Source organism: Schistocerca gregaria, chromosome 1 (assembly GCF_023897955.1).
Source record: "Schistocerca gregaria isolate iqSchGreg1 chromosome 1, iqSchGreg1.2, whole genome shotgun sequence".
Taxonomy (NCBI): Eukaryota; Metazoa; Arthropoda; class Insecta; order Orthoptera; family Acrididae; genus Schistocerca; species Schistocerca gregaria.
Genome location: NC_064920.1, coordinates 15,311,261 through 15,329,872, shown reverse-complemented (window position 1 = coordinate 15,329,872; position 18,612 = coordinate 15,311,261). Strand labels below are relative to the sequence as shown.

General features: G+C 45.5%; 1 protein-coding gene across 8 annotated transcripts in view; it reads left to right on the top strand.

Moving 5' to 3' along the window:
• LOC126327189 (NAD(+) hydrolase sarm1) overlaps positions 1-18,612 on the top strand; it is a 1,227,458-nt gene that overhangs the window by 1,012,973 nt on the left and 195,873 nt on the right. Inside the window, exon 1 of one of the 8 annotated variants that reach the window (XM_049995896.1) lies at positions 1,179-1,317. The exons of 6 other annotated variants lie outside the window; for them this stretch is intronic. In XM_049995896.1, the coding sequence (XP_049851853.1) occupies positions 1,219-1,317 (99 nt within the window). In that variant the 5' untranslated portion in view covers positions 1,179-1,218. Of the gene's footprint in view, positions 1-1,178; positions 1,318-17,508; positions 17,632-18,612 lie in introns of those variants that run through there. One more of the 8 variants, XM_049995904.1, reaches the window with a different exon arrangement.

Below are 18,612 nucleotides of genomic sequence, written 5' to 3'. Positions count from 1 at the left end.
CAGAAATTGATATTTATTAAGTTTAACTCTACTTCTATTGTAAGTTCGCTTTATTCTGACGTTCATATTTATGCAGTTTAACAGTGTCTTTTCTAAAAACACAATTTTATCATGTGCAAAAAATGCAACATAACCAGCCTTGCACTTAGTCTGCTTTTGTGGAAGTGGGGCTTGCTCTTCACTAAGACGACCTACATAACTAAACAGTTCTTCACCTAAAGGTGATGGTGTGAACTACTGAAAGACATAGTGGCAAAATAGATAAGTGACTGTTACAGGAAACAAACATTTATGTTTGTCGACAATCTCAGCCTTGTCATGGCCGTCTTTATGGATGGAGCACCTTAAGATATGTAATACACACATCTAGAAGCAGAACATTTTGGAATCCGAACGATATGAGAAGAGCAAAGAAATGAAAAATGTTAAAATCCTAAACGATTCTGTGGTAGAGTAGTGAACAACACATATGCATCGTTCAATGAGAAGCTGTAAAATCTGTTGAACAAAGGTTTGTTATATAACACAAAGGAAACTCTATCAGGTACCACACTAGATCATCTCATAGTAGACCAATGTACCAGCGCAGCGGCCATTCTAGCTGACAGACACTGCTGCTCGTTTGTGGTGAAGGTGGCGGGAAGGTATCTCCAAGCCCCACTCTGTTCCTCTATATCCTGACAGTTCGACAGTGGTTTCGTTACAAGATTTAACAACACCGTCGTTTCTTCACCTCTGGCTAATCACTGGCATTCAGTTCGGTTTCCTTTTCTGCAGATGAATCAGTCCTAGAGCTCGTCTCTGACAAATGCCACAGTTGTGTGAAAAGTGACGTCCGAGGTCTTGGGTTATTTTTTTTCTGCTCGCTACATGTGCTTACGAACAGCAAGCACGTGCTCGAGGCAAATGTTGGTATTCGTTCCGACCGGTTGCAACGTGCCCTACTAAATTTAGGTACATTACGAATTTTGTGGAAGTAAATGCCGAATTCGCTCCCTCGGTACGCAGTAAACAAATGTGGGCGAGCGAAGCGGTCGGCCGTCGCTGGTAATCCCGGCGCGCACGCCGCCGCGGAGGAAGTGCGCGCGGTGGCGGGCCGGCCGGCAGAGCGCGCGCGCCACGTCCAGCCCCAGGCGGCGGCGGCGGCGGCGGCGGCGGCGGGCGGAGCGGCCAGTGCGCCCGCAGCAGCCGCGCCGCGCGGACGTCCGCAGCCACAGGATGAGCGTGTCTGCCGTGAGCGGCGGCCTGCCGCCCCTGCCCGTGCTGCCGCCGCCGCCGCCCCCGCGACTGCTGCCCGCCCTCCGAGCGCGCTTCAGGGTGAGCGCCAGCTACTGTGCCGCTCTGCTCACACCGGGGACGGACCACTCTTTTTCGGACAGTCGGCGTCTTTTCTCACGTGTGCGTGTTGTGGTTGTGTGTGTGTGTCTGTCTGTATGTATGTCACACGCTTCCATTTTGGCGCAACATTTCGTCTGTATCGTGAGGCGGTCAGTGCTAATCCGACGGCAACACAGGCTGTGACACCATCTCTACCTTTCTTACGTCAGCCCAGACGTCGGTGACAGCATTTCACGTGCAAAAGGGTCACTGTCAGATAGAAAAAAAAAGTTACCATCTATCTTCACGGCTCGTGCTCTCTTTAACGTACAAGTTACGACTTCCGTAGCCTCACATTGCTCAAGTAAAGAGACTCGAAACACAAAACCAAGCCTGTCCTGTGCTACGTACCGAGTTAGGAAAAAAATGTCACGAACGGGTCTTTAGAGAGACGCTGATGAGCTCGCCGTCTCCTGTCACGATGCTAGCGACTTTCATTTCCGAAAGCTCGTATCCACTTCGTTCCGTGTCTCTCGGAGCCTACGCGGCAGTGCTGTATCCCTCCAGTTTCGGATGACAATTTCGGAACGAGTAACGCCTGAATCGTCATTCGGTGACAGCGCTGCTCGTACGATCGCACGCTGTTCCAGAGCTACGGAAAGCACGCCTCATTCCTACTACGCCTCATCTTTCTATATACTTCTTGTCGTTCCTTAGCCTTTCAATTTCTTACTTGCGCCTTCTCGGCGATCAGGCTCGTCTGTGCGTCTAACGAAAATGCTGTGTCACTGATTAGCACACGCGCTCCACAACTTTCATTTTGGAAGCGTTGCCAGTTACAGTTTTGTGTCACCTTCTGTCGCCGTACGTGACGAAACAGAGGTGTGCAATGCACTCGCCGACCCGGCTGCACGCGCCGCCCTTCCCGGACTCGGGGCTGCTTCCGTGTCGCTTTGCGCCGCCTTCGCAGAAGGTGTCTGCGCGGCGTGCAGGTCCCGCGCGGGCTTCCGCGGTCGCCACACAGATGGAGCACGAGTCGCGGCCGCCACGGAGGCGCGCAGCTTCCGCTGCCCTCCGCGTTACGAGCTCCAGGCCCGAGCGGACAGCTGCCGCACAGCTGCTGCAAACAGCGGCTCGCTCCGAGTATTTCGACATCAGTCTGTCAGACGCGTAGTTTCGCCGCGATTTCCAAAGCTGGAATTGACAACCCCAGATGTCTCCTCTGTGGTCGACACAGAGTTGATTAATTTGACAACTGTCCAATACGAGCACGTCTTCTTTCTACAACCGCGTCCATCCCCCGTCGCTACTTTTCCTTCTTTTTTCCTCCGAGACGTAGTTCAAACTATCTCATCAGTTCTCAAATGGAAGCACTCATTTTGGCAGCAAACCGTAATTATAGCACTGTTAATCTTCTTGAGTCTGAAGAATACAAATGTGCAAGTGCGCTGAATATTTTCCTCCATCTTTGAAGGTACCTTGAATGTGAATCCTCTTAAGCTATAACATACGTTATAAGTGAAACAGTACGTGAAAATTCGGTGCGTCGGTCGTGCAACGGACAGACAGCCCGCCGGCTGACCTTTGCCTTTGCGACTGCCGACTGCCGACTGCCGACCGCTGCTCGCCGCGATAACGGCGGCCGTGTTCCCCTTGCGGGTCGCGCGCCTTCGCCGGCCGCTCTTCGCTATCGCTCCTGTTCGAGTACAGACACACTGGTTGCTCACACGAGGAAACGTCCAGACACGCAGGATGTAACACAAAGTGGAGCACACTTTTCCGCCATTTTAGTACAGCATACCGTATCCCGTCTCCCTATATTGAATAACCACTGTTCCCCAAAAATTCAGCGATGGCGTATATAGCCGACCTGGTCGCTGCCAGCTGCAGGACATCCAAAACGAGACTTCCTTTCTGAAATAAATTGTTTTAAATAGTGTGTCGATTATTTTCGGGTGAGGCTCGTCTATGGCAATGGAAATATATACCAGTTTACACGTACACATATTCGAGAGTTGCAAACAAGTTCTGACTGAAAATTGGAAAGTCTGGATGCAGAAAATCCGCTTTAAAACCGGCAAAGCAAACACACGTGTAGAGTAGCATCAACAATCCTCGTAAATTAATAATTGGTCGTTATTACATTCTAGAGAGTCAGAAAGTTCCTGAACGTCTCGTAACCCGAAGGTACAGTATCTGGCATGTAAAGCACAATAGCTTACACACTGGAATGTACATACTGCAGGCCACAGATGAGGCTTTTCCAAAAATGAAGGCGGAACGTGTATGGCGTGATAAAATTGGTTTTGTTCAATTCCTCACAGACGGACCTAACCTGAGAATTATCATCGTAACATTACGCACAACTGAAGACGACGGGACAACAGAAGATGGAACATATTTCAGGTTTTTTTGCTTTCTTCCGTTCGTTGTTGATGTTATTTGGTGCAGGAAATAGACATCACAAAAGACTAATTTCTTGATTGACTAAAAAAATTTCAAGCAAACATTGCAGATCGCAGTTTTCTCGCCACAATTAAACGCATGCAACGTTCTCATATTATTCTTCAATTTGTACATATTTTATAAAGATGACTACGTTATACGCCCTGCAGGACCATTCTTGTGTTAGCCAGGGTATGGTGTTTCCATCCCATTTTATGATTATTGATCACTTAGCTGTATTACCAAATTACTACGAAATGTATGGCTTGCATGTTCACAGCTAAGGATCAGTTGACAGTTTTCGTAGCCGTTGCGTATGCTGCTCTTACGATAATACCTGTTATACTATTGCAAGTAATGAGCTTTTGCTCCAAGTTCTTCTCATGCAAACTGGACAATTTCCAAATGACCGTCAGCGTGCCAATGTCATTCATATTTTAAGCAGTAGCTCTACTTTCACGTTTTTATCCTTTGCCTCTCACGTATGATCTGCCTTTTATTCTGTTATTTACATCTGTTAGCGCTACTGTAGTTTGATGTTTTTATCAATTGACTCTCACATATGATACGTCTTCTACATGTGGCACGTTGCCGATCAGCTGTATAACACAGCTTCCCTGTCTTGTAGTTTTAACTACATTCCCCTGTCACTTTTATGGTTTTAAAATTAGTTGCACTTTGGCACAAGCTGCTTGGATTTCATTCATGAATTACATATGATCTACTTCCTACAAACGGCATGTTGCCAGTTGAGCATGTAATACCAATCTTAATTTTATACCATTATTATCTATATATTATTAAATCAATTTCGATCCAGAGTAAGTCTCTTCTTCTTTCTGATCTACAATTCTTCCGATAGATCTACAAACCGGCTTGCTCGCGGTGACAATTTCGGCTACTTACTGCAGTGGTTTTGGTACTTACGATTGCATACTTTTGCATGACGACATCATGCTTTCCAATGCTTATTCACCGCCTTTTCATATTTTGAACAGTATGTTACTAAATAACCATTAACATAGTTTGTACTACACCGTTAAATGCATTTTCAAATATTGACTTTTACATCTAGAATTGGCTCCCCATTATTTTGTCTCAGGTGCTGTACAGTGTTTATGTATTCTGCTTGATTGTACATAATTTCCTTAAGGCATATTTCCTACATGCGTTACAGATCCGAAGATGGTTGCAGATAGCAACCGAAACTAGTTATTTAACTTTAACTGTGATAGGATAATTGCTGTTTACTTTTAAAAATTTTTTATTCAATTTTTATTCAATTTTTATTCAATAAAGCACATAAAGACCGCCGCCTCTCCCTCCTGACCAAGAGAGGCTTCACCGTCTAATTTCTAGCTGTAAAAATATTTTCTAACTAGTCATTCGAAACAGTTGCGGTTTGTTTGCCCGATAAATTGCAAATGAAGTATTCCCTGGTTCACATGTTAAAAATAACTTCACATCGGCTGCCCTCTCCCCTAACTGCTTTCCCACGCCGATAGTGATTATCTGGAGAACTTTCATTTTAGAAGCGGTCAGATGTTGGTATTCGTGGAACACACCCCAAACGCGGAATTTAACGTTCGGCTTTGTGTCTGCTGTCTTCAGTTTTCACACCAGATTGATCCAAGTGTAGACTGAACACTAGGTTTGGATCCATTCAGTGATTTTACATGAGATCAGAATTTACTTGTATTTTTTTGACAGGCCTGGAATGTATTGTTGACTTCCCGCACAGCCCCTTCTTGCTGCTGCACTAATTGTCATCGGTTTCCTCTCTCAGTATCCCAACATTCTTCTTAAAAGCGTGCGTTCTGTTTTGCAACATTATCCTAACGGGACGTCTTTTGCCGTCTTTCGTCGCTTTGCTTCTTACTTATTTGATTCGACCGTCGTCGATCGTATCTTTGAGTTTTTATCAGTGCTATTCTGCGTTTGTCAGGATCGCCGTCCGTGTAACAACAAACCGATCGCCGATTCCTCCCTCGTGGATGGTATTCCTAGTGGCCAGGCGCATAAAATGTATTTTTCTCGTGTGGACTGCCAAGTAGTTAGTTCGAGGTGGTTGTCAACGAGTTCAGTATTACTTCTCTATTAAGTCCGCACCGCCGATAGCTGGTGCGTGGTTTTCCGAAGTGTTAGTCACGACCTGCGATGTGCTCTCATTTCCGCGAATCTATCCTCGCGCCGCGTCACGACACGTTCAGATAAAATTCCCGCGTTAAGTACTTCACGCTAACGCGACGCTTGCTACGTAAATCCGTAGCCGTGAATCGTGACGAATCTGGTGCGCTCTCCTGTCCCCGGACTTAGCGAGCGCACCTGTCAGGTGCGCAGTCTGCTCTGCAGCCAGCGGCGGTTCCCACTCTTCATTCAGGTTTTCCGTCGTTTCCGCGAGTCCCTCCGCGACGGTTTCTCTTAAAGGGCGCTGCCGATTTCTTACCCCGTCCTTCCGTTCTCGGAGCCAGTGCGCCGTCGCTGGTGACGCCGCCGCCCTAATCCTCCGGGCATCCTCGCTTCCTTCCTTCCTTCCTCCATTCCTTCCTTCCTCCCTTCCTTCCTCCCACCGTCGTTCCATCGTCTGGCGCCCTCAGGATTTTCGCTGTGGACTGACTGGTGAAAAATTTTATTTTGTACGAATGACCTCAACGAGTGCCATCCTTTGATTTCTTACAACTGATATTTTACTAGTTGAGCCCTGCTGTGTTACCCTAGGTTAAAAAGTAGTTCATATTGAAATGTTAATGCCGAAACTCACTATCCGCGCGTATCGCCATCTCTTGAAAGTCTCGCAGCCCACGCCAGTTGCGGCCCAGGAAACCGTGCGCATCGAAGAGCTAAAACCGCCAAATTTTGAGATGATGCGGAAAGCTGACAGAATTCGTGCCGCTCGCGACTCACTCGTTTCTTTGTCTGAAAACGTTACTGAACAAAATGTCCCAGAAAGGAGTCAATAACTTTACGACTGTTTGCGACATGCTTAGCACGTGTCAGATCACAATTGTCACGGTGCGCCAGAAATCTATTGCAATACTTGTTCTCTGCGTATATGTAGAGAGAGGTGAGTACCCGCCGTTGCTCGGGTACGTATCTAGTTCCAACTTCCCATTAATTTATGTCCTTCCTCCTCTCCCTGTGCCTTTTACTTCTTTCCTCCCCATATCAGTCCTCTCCCCCACGCTCCGCCACTCTCTGTTGATTTCCTGCACCCCATCCATGTCCAACTCCTTCTCCATTTCTCTCTCTCTCTCTCTCTCTCTCTCACTCTCTCTGTCCTCTACTTTCCTCTCTCTGCCTCTCTCCTCGACCCAATAGGAGGATGGTCGTTCTTAACCACCTCAGTATTTCTTTCCACATCATAACCATAACATTTCTACCAAATTTGGTTGAAATCATTCCAGAGTTTAGGACGACCTTTTTATCCGTCGCTTTCCCCACATACGCACATGTCAAATCTATATCACATATATTTAATATATTTCACCTGTATCTCGAGCGAATTTCTCCCTGCTGTTTCATTTTCACGCAGCTCAGTTTTTATGGCGTGAACTATATTTGTAGAATGATATAATTTTGCAGATGCGTCTAGTGGTATACGTGGCTACTGTCTACGAACTGTATTGCAAATAGAGTTAGCAGTAAAGAAGTAATAAATGAAAATGTCAGACATATGCGGCAATTTTCACGCATCTCAGTGTTTACGACGCGGTAGCTCCTGAAATATGTCTGTCGAAGTTCGCCGTGACATCTACCCTTCCTACCAACGGCAGCCTGGTCTTGTTCCCCCCCCCCCCAGGTCCCCCTCTTCCTCTCCTTCTCCCAGAGTGGATTTTCCTCCTTCCCCTCTGAGCCGCTGCACCCCCTCCTCAGCTGTTTTCCTCTCCCATCCCTTCCCTTCCCGGCCCCGCTACGGCGCTCCCCCCACCTCATCCCCCTAGTCCACAATCCCTGGCAGCTCCTCCCAGATTATTATTCGTTATCATATTCAAATGGTTCAAATGGCTCTGAGCACTATGGGACTCAACTGCTGAGGTCATCAGTCCCCTAGAACTTAGAACTACTTAAACCTAACTAACCTAAGGACATCACGCACATCCATGTGATGACCACAGATGTTAGGTCCCATAGTGCTCAGAGCCATTTGAACCACTGTACCACTGCCAGCCCACCACTGCCAATATGGGGCATTGGAGTGAAATTACAATAAAGAAAAAAAACGTAGATATTTCGGCACCAAACGCTGACTGGAAGTAACGTGCACGACGAGGGGCCACATAGTCTGCAGGTTGACAGAAACTGTTCCATCACTGAAGGTGTGCCTTTTTGGTAAAACACCAACGCCGGGCGGCTCTTGCACCTGTCGTAGGGAAAAAAGGCGTCTCTCAGCCGAAATCAGTGGAGCAATCTGAGACGCGCCTCTGTGCCCGCGCTGGCGTACGACGTGGTAGGAGGCCGAGAACACCTCAGGCCAACGCCTGTGGGCTTACTATATTTCTGCTCAAAAGAAGAATTTAACTTTTTTCAAGGTGGTAATATCAAACTCGTTGTTATTGAACTAGTGTGTGTAGTGTCTCTGTTTGTATGTGTGTGAAAGAAACTATCTTGACAGGCGTCGACTACTCTTACAGCATACGTAATTTCGTAAATGTAGACAAGTCAATCTCGTGGTGGAGAAGCAGCTGCCGACTCCGACGGTTGCCTGTAAAATTCTTGAAATATAAGAGAAATAAAACTTCTATAGGATCTTCTCCAATTGGAATACTGCCATTCGCATTTGGGCATTCCATGATTGTCTGCGACTGAAATGAGTTCTTTTTAGCAGAGAAAACTTTCTCTATTCTTTTCACCAAGTGATTGAACCATAGCCCCTCCCGCCTGAGGTTCGAGTCCTCCCTCGGCCACGGGCAGTGTGTAAGTCCAGCGACCGATGACTTCTGCAGTTTGGTCCCTTAAGAACTCATACACAATTTTTTTTAGTTAAATACCTTTGAAATGCAACAGACTGTATTATGAACGTTACGAAACTCCATATTGATATTACATATCGCTTGTGAATCTCAAAAAACACAAATTATCCAATATGGCGGCTAACAATTACTGTTTCATTGCACACACTTCCTATACGTCCTCTCGTTATTCTGTCTCGTAACAAAGTCCAGTCATATTCTGATTTTCTTAATTTTCTTCGCTCGCCATGGAGCAACACAGAGTCAAGGAGTAAATATTTCACTCACGTAGGCGAGGTATACTTGGAAAAGGCCGGGAGATACGGGAAGATTTCAATTAGATTACATCATGGTCAGACAGAGATTCCGAAATCAGATACTGGATTGTAAGGGGTACCCAGGAGCAGATATAGACTCAGATCACAATATAGTAGTGATGAAGACTAGGCTGAAGTTCAAGACTTCAGTCACGAAGAATCAATACGCAAAGAACTGGGATGCGGAAGTTCTAAGGTATGACGAGAACGTTTGAAGTTCTCTAACGCTATAGATACAGCAATAAGGAATAGAGCAGTAGGCAGTACAGTTGAAGAGGAATGGACATCTCTAAAAAGGGCCATCACAGAAGTTGGGAAGGAAAACATAGGTACAAAGAAGGTAGCTGCGAAGAAACCATGGGTAACAGAAGAAATACTTCAGTTGATTGATGAAAGGAGGAAGTACAAACATGTTCCGGGAAAATCAGGAATACAGAAATACAAGTCGCTTAGGAATGAAATAAATAGGAAGTGCAGCGAAGCTAAGACGAAATGGCTGTAGGAAAAATGTGAAGACATCGAAAAAGATATGATTGTCGGAAGGACAGACTCAGCATACAGGAAAGTCAAAACAACCTTTGGTGACATTAAAAGCAACGGTGGTAACATTAAGAGTGCAACGGGAATTCCACTGTTAAATGCAGAGGAGAGAGCAGATTGGTGGAAAGAATACATTGAAAGCCTCTATGAGGGTGAAGATTTGTCTGATGTGGTATAAGAAGAAACAGGAGTCGATTTAAAAGAGATAGGGGATCCAGTATTAGAATCGGAATTTAAAAGAGCTTTGGAGGACTTACGGTCAAATAAGGCAGAAGGGATAGATAACATTCCATCAGAATTTCTAAAATCATTAGGGGAAGTGGCAACAAAACGACTATTCATGTTGGTGTGTAGAATATATAAGTCTGGCGACATACCATCCGAATTTCGGAAAAGCATCATCCACACAATTCCAAAGACGGCAAGAGCTGACAAGTGCGAGAATTGTCGCACAATCAGCTTAATAGCTCATGCATCGAAGCTGCTTACAAGAATAATATACAGAAGAGAGTGGACGATCAAGAACGAAGTGCTCGTATTAAGAAGGGTGTAAGACAAGGCTGTAGCGTTTCGCCCCTACTCTTCAGTCTGTACATTGAGGAAGCAATGATGGAAATAAAAGAAAGGTTCAGGAGTGGAATTAAAATACAAGGTCAAAGGATATCAATGATACGATTCGCTGGTGACATTGCTATCCTCAGTGAAAGTGAAGAAGAATTAAATGATCTGCTGAACGGAATGAACAGTCTAATGAGTACGCAGTATGGATTAAGAGTAAATCGGAGAAAGACGAAGGGAATGAGAAGTAGTAGAAATGAGAACAGCGAGAAACTTAACATCAGGATTGATGGTCACGAAGTCAATGAAGTTAAGGAATTCTGCTACCTAGGCAGTAAAATAACCAATGACGGACGGAGCAAGGAGGACATCAAAAGCAGACTCGCTAGGGCAAAAAAGGCATTTCTGACCAAGAGAAGTCTACTAATATCAAATACCGGCCTTAATTTGAGGAAGAAATTTCTGAGGATGTACGTCTGGAGTACAGCATTGTATGGTAGTGAAACATGGACTGTGGGAAAACCAGAACAGAAGAGAATCGAAGCATTTGAGATGTGGTGCTATAGACGAATGTTGAAAATTAGGTGGACTGATAAGGTGAGGAATGAGGAGGTTCTACGCAGAATCGGAGAGGAAAGGAATATGTGGAAAACACTGATAAGAAGAAGGGACAGGATGATAGGACATCTACTAAGACATGAGGGAATGACTTCCATGGTACTAGAGGGAGCTGTAGAGGGCAAAAACTGTAGAGGAAGACAGAGATTGGAATACGTCAAGCAAATAATTGAGGACGTAGGTTGCAAGTGCTACTCTGAGATGAAGAGGTTAGCACAGGAAAGGAATTTGTGGCGGGCCGCATCAAACCAGTCAGTAGACTGATGACCACAAAAAAAGGCGAACCGTACTACCTCGCAATATATATATTCACTTTAGACCAATAACATCAGGATGGTCATTGAACGGATCAGTCTCTTTCACCAGCTAGCACGCGCCAAGAGATATTATGGAATGCTTTAGTCCGTTCGAGAGAATGGAGTTTAAAGTTTTATGCTGTAGCAGGAATTGGCTGTATGATAATGATTTTTGAAGTGCCACTGTGTGCAACCTTGTTATTTTGCGGGAAACTTTTCCGTTATTCTTCAGAACTGATGTTTTCATGTTCATCGGTGCTCATTTGCAATCAGTGCGTAACGTTTATGTTTTTACTCGAAAAACGCTTTGTCTTCTTAAGGTAAATTGTATGGTTATGACTTTTCGGAATTTTTACGCAGCGTGTCATGGGCTCTTTTTTGTGAATTGTAGTACGCCTTTTTGTTCGCCCTACTTACAGATCTTTTTTAAAAATCGAATATTTTTGAGTCGTGATGGAATCCTTTTTGATTTTACTCCTCAGAGATCACTGGACTAATGTTACGGAAACAGGGAACGGATGGAGATATAGAAACAAGATGTCCGATAAGTGATAACAGAGTAAGGTGCTAAGTCTTGTGCTATGGTTATTACATGTCACTTGTCTATATTACGAATCAGCTCAAACAATCACCCAATCCCTTTTGCAGTTAACTCTGCTGACAGCTGCCAGAGCGCACTAAAATTTGATTATCAGTATTTAATCTTTGTACTATAGATCGAATTCGAAATTTTAAAACGCGGCTATGATCGACTAACTACGAGGTATAACCTTATGTTACAGGTTTAACGCATTAAGCCAAGCACCAGAGTCAGAAGCCGTGTGCATGCCTAAAGGCAGCGTTACCCACTGCGCGCAGATTAGGGAAACCGGTGTTTGACAATGAGACCACTTCACACTTAATTTCAAGTAATTCCGTAGCTTTTTCTCGCTGTCACCACACACAAACTAATGAAGGCTCGTACTACATTTCCGCTGTCATCAGGCATTACGTTTTAATTTATTACTTCTTTACTATTAACTTTATTCGCAACACATTTTGCTCGCAGTATCCACATATACCACTGAATGTGGACGTAAAATTACAACTTTGTATGACGCACAGTTCAAGAGATATGTCATAAACACTGATTTCCGTGAAAGACTAGCTTTTCTTAAAATGGAGCACAGTCACCCAAGCTCTGGATGATCAGAATATTAAAAAAAAACACAAACAGGGTTTTGTGCCTTCAGTCATAAAGGTTTTACATCCTTGTCGTCAGATATATAGCACGTTACCTCATCTGTAAGGTAATCAGACGTCTGAAGCTGTTTTTCACACGAGAGCCCGATGCTTTTAGGGAACGGATGATACTGGTGTTATCTAACAGAATACTACAGAAATAGTTTTCATCCGCCTACAAAAAGCAAATGTACTGACTGACTGACTCACCATCGCTCAGCCCATACTGCAAAGGACAGAAACGAGTACCTTAGAAAGGGTATTGATCTTAATACTGTAGGCGTCGTTTAAGAATCGATTTTTTGAAACTCCACCCCTAAGGTGGTTAAGCAGGGGACGAAATGATTTCTGAAAATATGTCACTATTAAGGCCATATTGAAGCTAGACCTACGAAAATATTCGGTTGTATGATCATATCAGTCCTTCATACTCCCAGCTAGGTTGGATACGGCCACATAAGGCACGCGATCTCCACACGATGTGCTTACTTCATCGATTTCTTAGCCACTGGTGCCCTCAATACTTATCTTCTCACATTAAACATCTATCATCATTCCACAATCGCAATACCAGATCGGATACGACTATCATCTTGGCTGTACCTTTACATAACACAAAATCTTTCTCCGTGTCATTCTCCATCTCAGCCATACGACTATGGAACGCACTCCCCTGTGATCTGCGTCTTATCCAGAACTACTCAACATTCAAGAGGGAACTCAAAACTTACATATTAGGGACGGTATAGCCACCATTGTTGTGCCCCTGACATCTCTTTCTTTCTTCTCTCCATCACAGCTTCGAATTTTACCATTCTTTTTCTCTTCTTCAAACCTATCTACCTCTTATATATCTCTTTCACCCCATTCTATCGTCTTATGTCTCTGCTCGATGAGAATAACTCACAAGCTGCAAGAATATAACGAGAAAATTCCCAACTAACTGACATTCACAAAAGAAATGTATGTTTACTTTCATATACTTAGTCACTATTATTATTATTATTATTATTACTATTATCATTATTATTATCATTATTATCGTTGATTGTTATAATTATTTTTATTGTTATAACTATCATTGTACTACTGTTATAATCTCAAATTTTTTTCGTTTGACATCAATACTGCATAATACGTTAAATGTTCTTAATGTTATTTAGTAACTGTAACTCGTTCAATCTGAGTATGCCTGGTTAGGTGTAAGAGAGGGCCTGAAGGCCCTAATCTTGCCAGGTAAAATAAATGCATAAATAAATAAATAAAATAAATAGATATTTGGATTCTCGATCAGAAATAAAGAAATTTTTGTAAATTTATCCGCTATGAGGGTTAAACAGAGGGAGGAATTTCTTGTGAGTAAATCATTTTTGAAGAGGTACTAAAGTTTTTTCAAAGCTATGTCTATGAAAACTGGTGTTTAACTTTTCAGTTACAAATTTAAAAAAATACGTGTTTGATTGTCTTTGGTAATTCAGCCCCTAAGGGTAAGAAATAGAGGATCAAAATTTTTAAGAAAATATATCGATACATGGACCCCTTCAGATTTGAATTCTCTCTGGAGGAAGGAAAATTTTTCTGTATATACTGTAATAATCTTAGGTGATTTTTTAATGATTTTAGATGCAAGTTGTATACAAAAATATGTACCAGTTCTCAAAATACACTCCTGGAAATTGAAATAAGAACACCGTGAATTCATTGTCCCAGGAAGGGGAAACTTTATTGACACATTCCTGGGGTCAGATACATCACTTGATCACACTGACAGAACCACAGGCACATAGACACAGGCAACAGAGCATGCACAATGTCGCCACTAGTACAGTGTATATCCACCTATCGCAGCAATGCAGGCTGCTATTCTCCCATGGAGACGATCGTAGAGATGCTGGATGTAGTCCTATGGAACGGCTTGGCATGCCATTTCCACCTGGCGCCTCAGTTGGACCAGCGTTCGTGCTGGACGTGCAGACCGCGTGAGACGACGCTTCATCCAGTCCCAAACATGCTCAATGGGGGACAGATCCGGAGATCTTGCTGGCCAGGGTAGTTGACTTAAACCTTCTAGAGCATGTTGGGTGGCACGGGATACATGCGGACGTGCATTGTCCGGTTGGAACAGCAAGTTCCCTTGCCGGTCTAGGAATGGTAGAACGATGGGTTCGATGACGGTTTTGATGTACCGTGCACTATTCAGTGTCCCCTCGACGATCACCAGAGGTGTACGGCCAGTGTAGGAGATCGCTCCCCACACCATGATGCCGGGTGTTGGTCCTGTGTGCCTCGGTCGTATGCAGTCCTGATTGTGGCGCTCACTTGCACGGCGCCAAACACGCATACGTCCATCATTGGCACCAAGGCAGAAGCGACTCTCATCGCTGAAACCGACACGTCTCCATTCGTCCCTCCATTCACGCCTGTCGCGACACCACTGGAGGCGGGCTGCACGATGTTGGGGCGTGAGCGGAAGACGGCCTAACGGTGTACGGGACCGCAGCCCAGCTTCATGGAGACGGTTGCGAATGGTTCTCGCCGATACCCCAGGAGCAACAGTGTCCCTAATTTGCTGGGAAGTGGCGGTGCGGTCCCCTACGCCACTGCGTAGGATCCTACGGTCTTGACGTGCATCCGTGCGTCGTTGCGGTCCGGTCCCAGGTCGACGGGCACGTGCACCTTCCGCCGACCACTAGCGACAACATCGATGTACTGTGGAGACCTCACGCCCCACGTGTTGAGCAATTCGGCGGTACGTCCACCCGGCCTCCCGCATGCCCACTATACGCCCTCGCTCAAAGTCCGTCAACTGCACATATGGTTCACGTCCACGCTGTCGCGGCATGCTACAAGTGTTAAAGACTGCGATGGTGCTCCGTATGCCACGGCAAACGGGCTGACACTGACGGCGGCGGTGCACAAATGCTGCGCAGCTAGCGCCATTCGACGGCCAACACCGCGGTTCCTGGTGTGTCCGCTGTGCCGTGCGTGTGATCATTGCTTGTACAGCCCTCTCGCAGTGTCCGGAGCAAGTATGGTGGGTCTGACACACCGGTGTCAATGTGTTCTTTTTTCCATTTCCAGGAGTGTATTTTGTACACTGGGCTTTTCTTCAAATCACTAAAATAACTAATCTTGAATGATTCATTGTTGTAATAAATAAACTGATCCTTTAATAAGTACAATGCAAAATAATAATAATAATGTTCATTTATGTTCAGGAATGTGACTAACCAACCACTTCCGTGTATTCTGGTGGTTACGAGTTGCTGCACACTGCTACATTGTCTTATTGATATTCCTATAGAAAATCTCAACAGGTGGCAGCAGTTGTACACGATTAAAAGATGGAACTTTCACAAATGTGTACATGAGGTTTCCACTGTGGAAAAATATTAATGTTGCAACTGAAAGACAGTAGGATTTAGTGTATACAGTTGTAGCCAGACGTTTCAAAGGGTTAAAAATTTTAAGCTAAATTTATGAAAACTGTTATTTCACTTCTCAGTTAGATATAAAGAAATATGTGTTACAGGATAAAAGTTTCTACTGGAAAATCTCCACAAGAACGCAAAAGACATGATAACCTAGCTGCCAGAATCATTTTATGGTCAGAAGTACCTCCGGAAAAGATCATGATTCTATGGCCTCAATTAGTGTAAGAAGCTTAGAGTGTGTTTTGATTTGTGAAGAACATAAGAATTTAATTAAAAAAAAATAGAAAATAAAAAAATATCTGCACGAGCGAAGCGGCGGGTGCTCGCTAATCCAGTCATAAAGGTCTTTGTAGCAAAAGAAAATGTTTAAGATAACGTGATGTGTACGATACTATGAATTGAAACGAAGTTGATCTAATCCAACCACGAACTAACGAAATGAAACTTCATCTCTCTGCCACAATTTTCGTGGCTGTCTCTGAGAGACTTGGTCTCTCGGTAGTCGTTTCTCGGCGTCTTAACGTAAGTGAGAACATTATATCTTATTTGTTCCATACTGTCCGCGTGTTGAGTTTCTCGGGACAACTGTCAGGTAGATGTTCTGTGAGTTGTCGCTATTTTAACTGTAATAGTAAAATGCACACACTGTGCACACAAAAAATATGCCGTGATAACGTTTAAATGAAAGTTACATCGAGGAAATGCCAGTCGAACTGTATGCTGCCTGCCATGAAAGTTGGACGGATTGCTGCGCGCGGTTCACCTGGCTCCAAGTTGCGCTCGTAGTTGATACTGCTCCCCCGTGACGGCTGTACACTTTAACACCGTACTCGTCTGTATCAGTGCCGAGAGGTCGCGCAACGAATTTACGATGCTCGATTTCCGAAACTTTCTGCGTGGAACTGAGTCCACTGAGCGCCATAGTTATGGCTCTTTTGGAAGGACCTATTGAAGGTAATTGCTCCCAAACGTCTGCGGTGGACCAATCAGAAATGGGTACACCCGAATGGAGTCCTGACGTTTCCAGTGTCGCGTGTTTGTGAGCGCCATCGGCAAATTTTGAAGAAACATAGCGAGTAAGGACCACGGCCTCCGATGAGTCGAGTCACGGCAAAGTGATTCAGTTCCTTAATAGTCGATTAACTCTCGCTCGTGTCGCAGAACTTTAGGCTGTCTCTGTCCGTGACTATGAAGTCTGCAAACCCTTTAGCTCTTCCCGCCGAAACCAGTACGATGCGACCACGTTTCTAAATCGTAGGCAACGATCACAAACAGTACTCGACCAGATGTTGTCAGGGAAGGTGTGACGGAGAGTGTGGGTACGCTCTGTTAGTACGGCTCTTCAGTCGCAGTAGACGTACCCCCCCGCACTCTCATAGTGAAGGCGACGTTGTGAGAAACACAAACACACACTCGGCGGCAGTGCTGACACGTGCTACTGTCCCGCGAGGAGCGCCTTCTGCGAAACGTTTGCCGTGTCGAAAGATTCCTTTATCATCGAGATACACACTGAGATGCTTTGTGGAGAATATCTCTCGTCGTCGGATACCGTGCAACTAAAAAGTTGTGTTGTAAGTCTACTGTTAGGCACAGTAAATGTATTTCGTTGCGGTTGCTTGTAATTTGTTGGCCACGTTACCGCGCTTGTGCAGCTGTGCGGCGCTGGCCGTGCGCTCTACCTTCGCCCCGGAGTGAGTGGTGCCGGTGAAGCAGTAGTTGTGCCGCCGACTGCCGCCCCCCCCCCCCCCCCCCCCCCCCCCGCCGGTTATCTCGCGCCTCCGCCGGCGCTGGCGGCCGCGCAGCGCTCAGTGCTGCTGCCGCCTCCGCCGCCGCCGCCGCCACTGCTGCTGCGACGCCGGCCGCCATGCAGCGCAGGCCGGGCCCGCCGGCCAGCGGCCTCGCCGTGGGCCGCGCGCGACAGGCCTTCTTCGAGTCGGTCAGTACGGCCCAGCCGGAGCGCTCCGCTCGCCGCTGCCGCCGTTAGCTTAGCGCGAGGCGTCGACATGTGCTGCGTGTCCGAGCGAGGGAGTAACAGCGGCGTTCTTCACTCTGTCATTGCGCAGCGATCGCACGAAATTACGTGAGTAGCGGCGACCGTTACGGGTCGGGCAGTCGTTCGCGACCGTCCTCGCTACAGACTCGCGGCTACGTGCCTGCAGGGGGCGTGGCCCCGAGGGAGCCGCTCGTACCTCTACTCCTATAATCTTCCATAATCTGTCGCTCTTTGTCGATTAACACGTACCACTCTACACAGAGCACCGCCAGGGTCGCAAGCGAATCCAGCCCCTGTACTGCACTTAAAACAAGTAATACCAGATGTAGGTGATAAACTGCACACTCGGAGGTTCGTTCATAATCGTATCCAGTCGAAAATGATGCGACATTATTGCTTATGTCGTAGTATAACCTGTGTCAAGTGCATCGGTTTACTTTGCTCGTGATAGGTATGGTAGATACCGGTACTCGTGAGATTTTTTAAATAATAGGAAGTTGAGGGAACTGCCTACATAACCTTTCCCCACATTTACGCTCTCATTATTTTATACGTTACCCTAAACTCCTGCGCCATCAGTTAGCAATAAGGCACACAATTTGAGTATTGTTCTCCACTGTGCTCGCTTGCGAACAACAAGCTCTTATCGTTCACAGATTTTGACAGCTGAGGTGCCGAACTGGGTACGTGCCAATAGACCAGTGCTGAATGGACATAAAACCAAATAACGGTACGACGAGTGTCACGCTGTTTCTTCACAACTATTACAAACTTCCCAGCTCACACAATCGTGGCCGGGCTCATTTCAACTCGTGTTTTGCGAATGTTGTGCAAGGAATAAGACCTGGGACACACGTCGCAGTTGGTAGTCGTGTCGGTCGACGCGTACATTCCTGGTTGTAATGTTACATATTTAAATAAAGC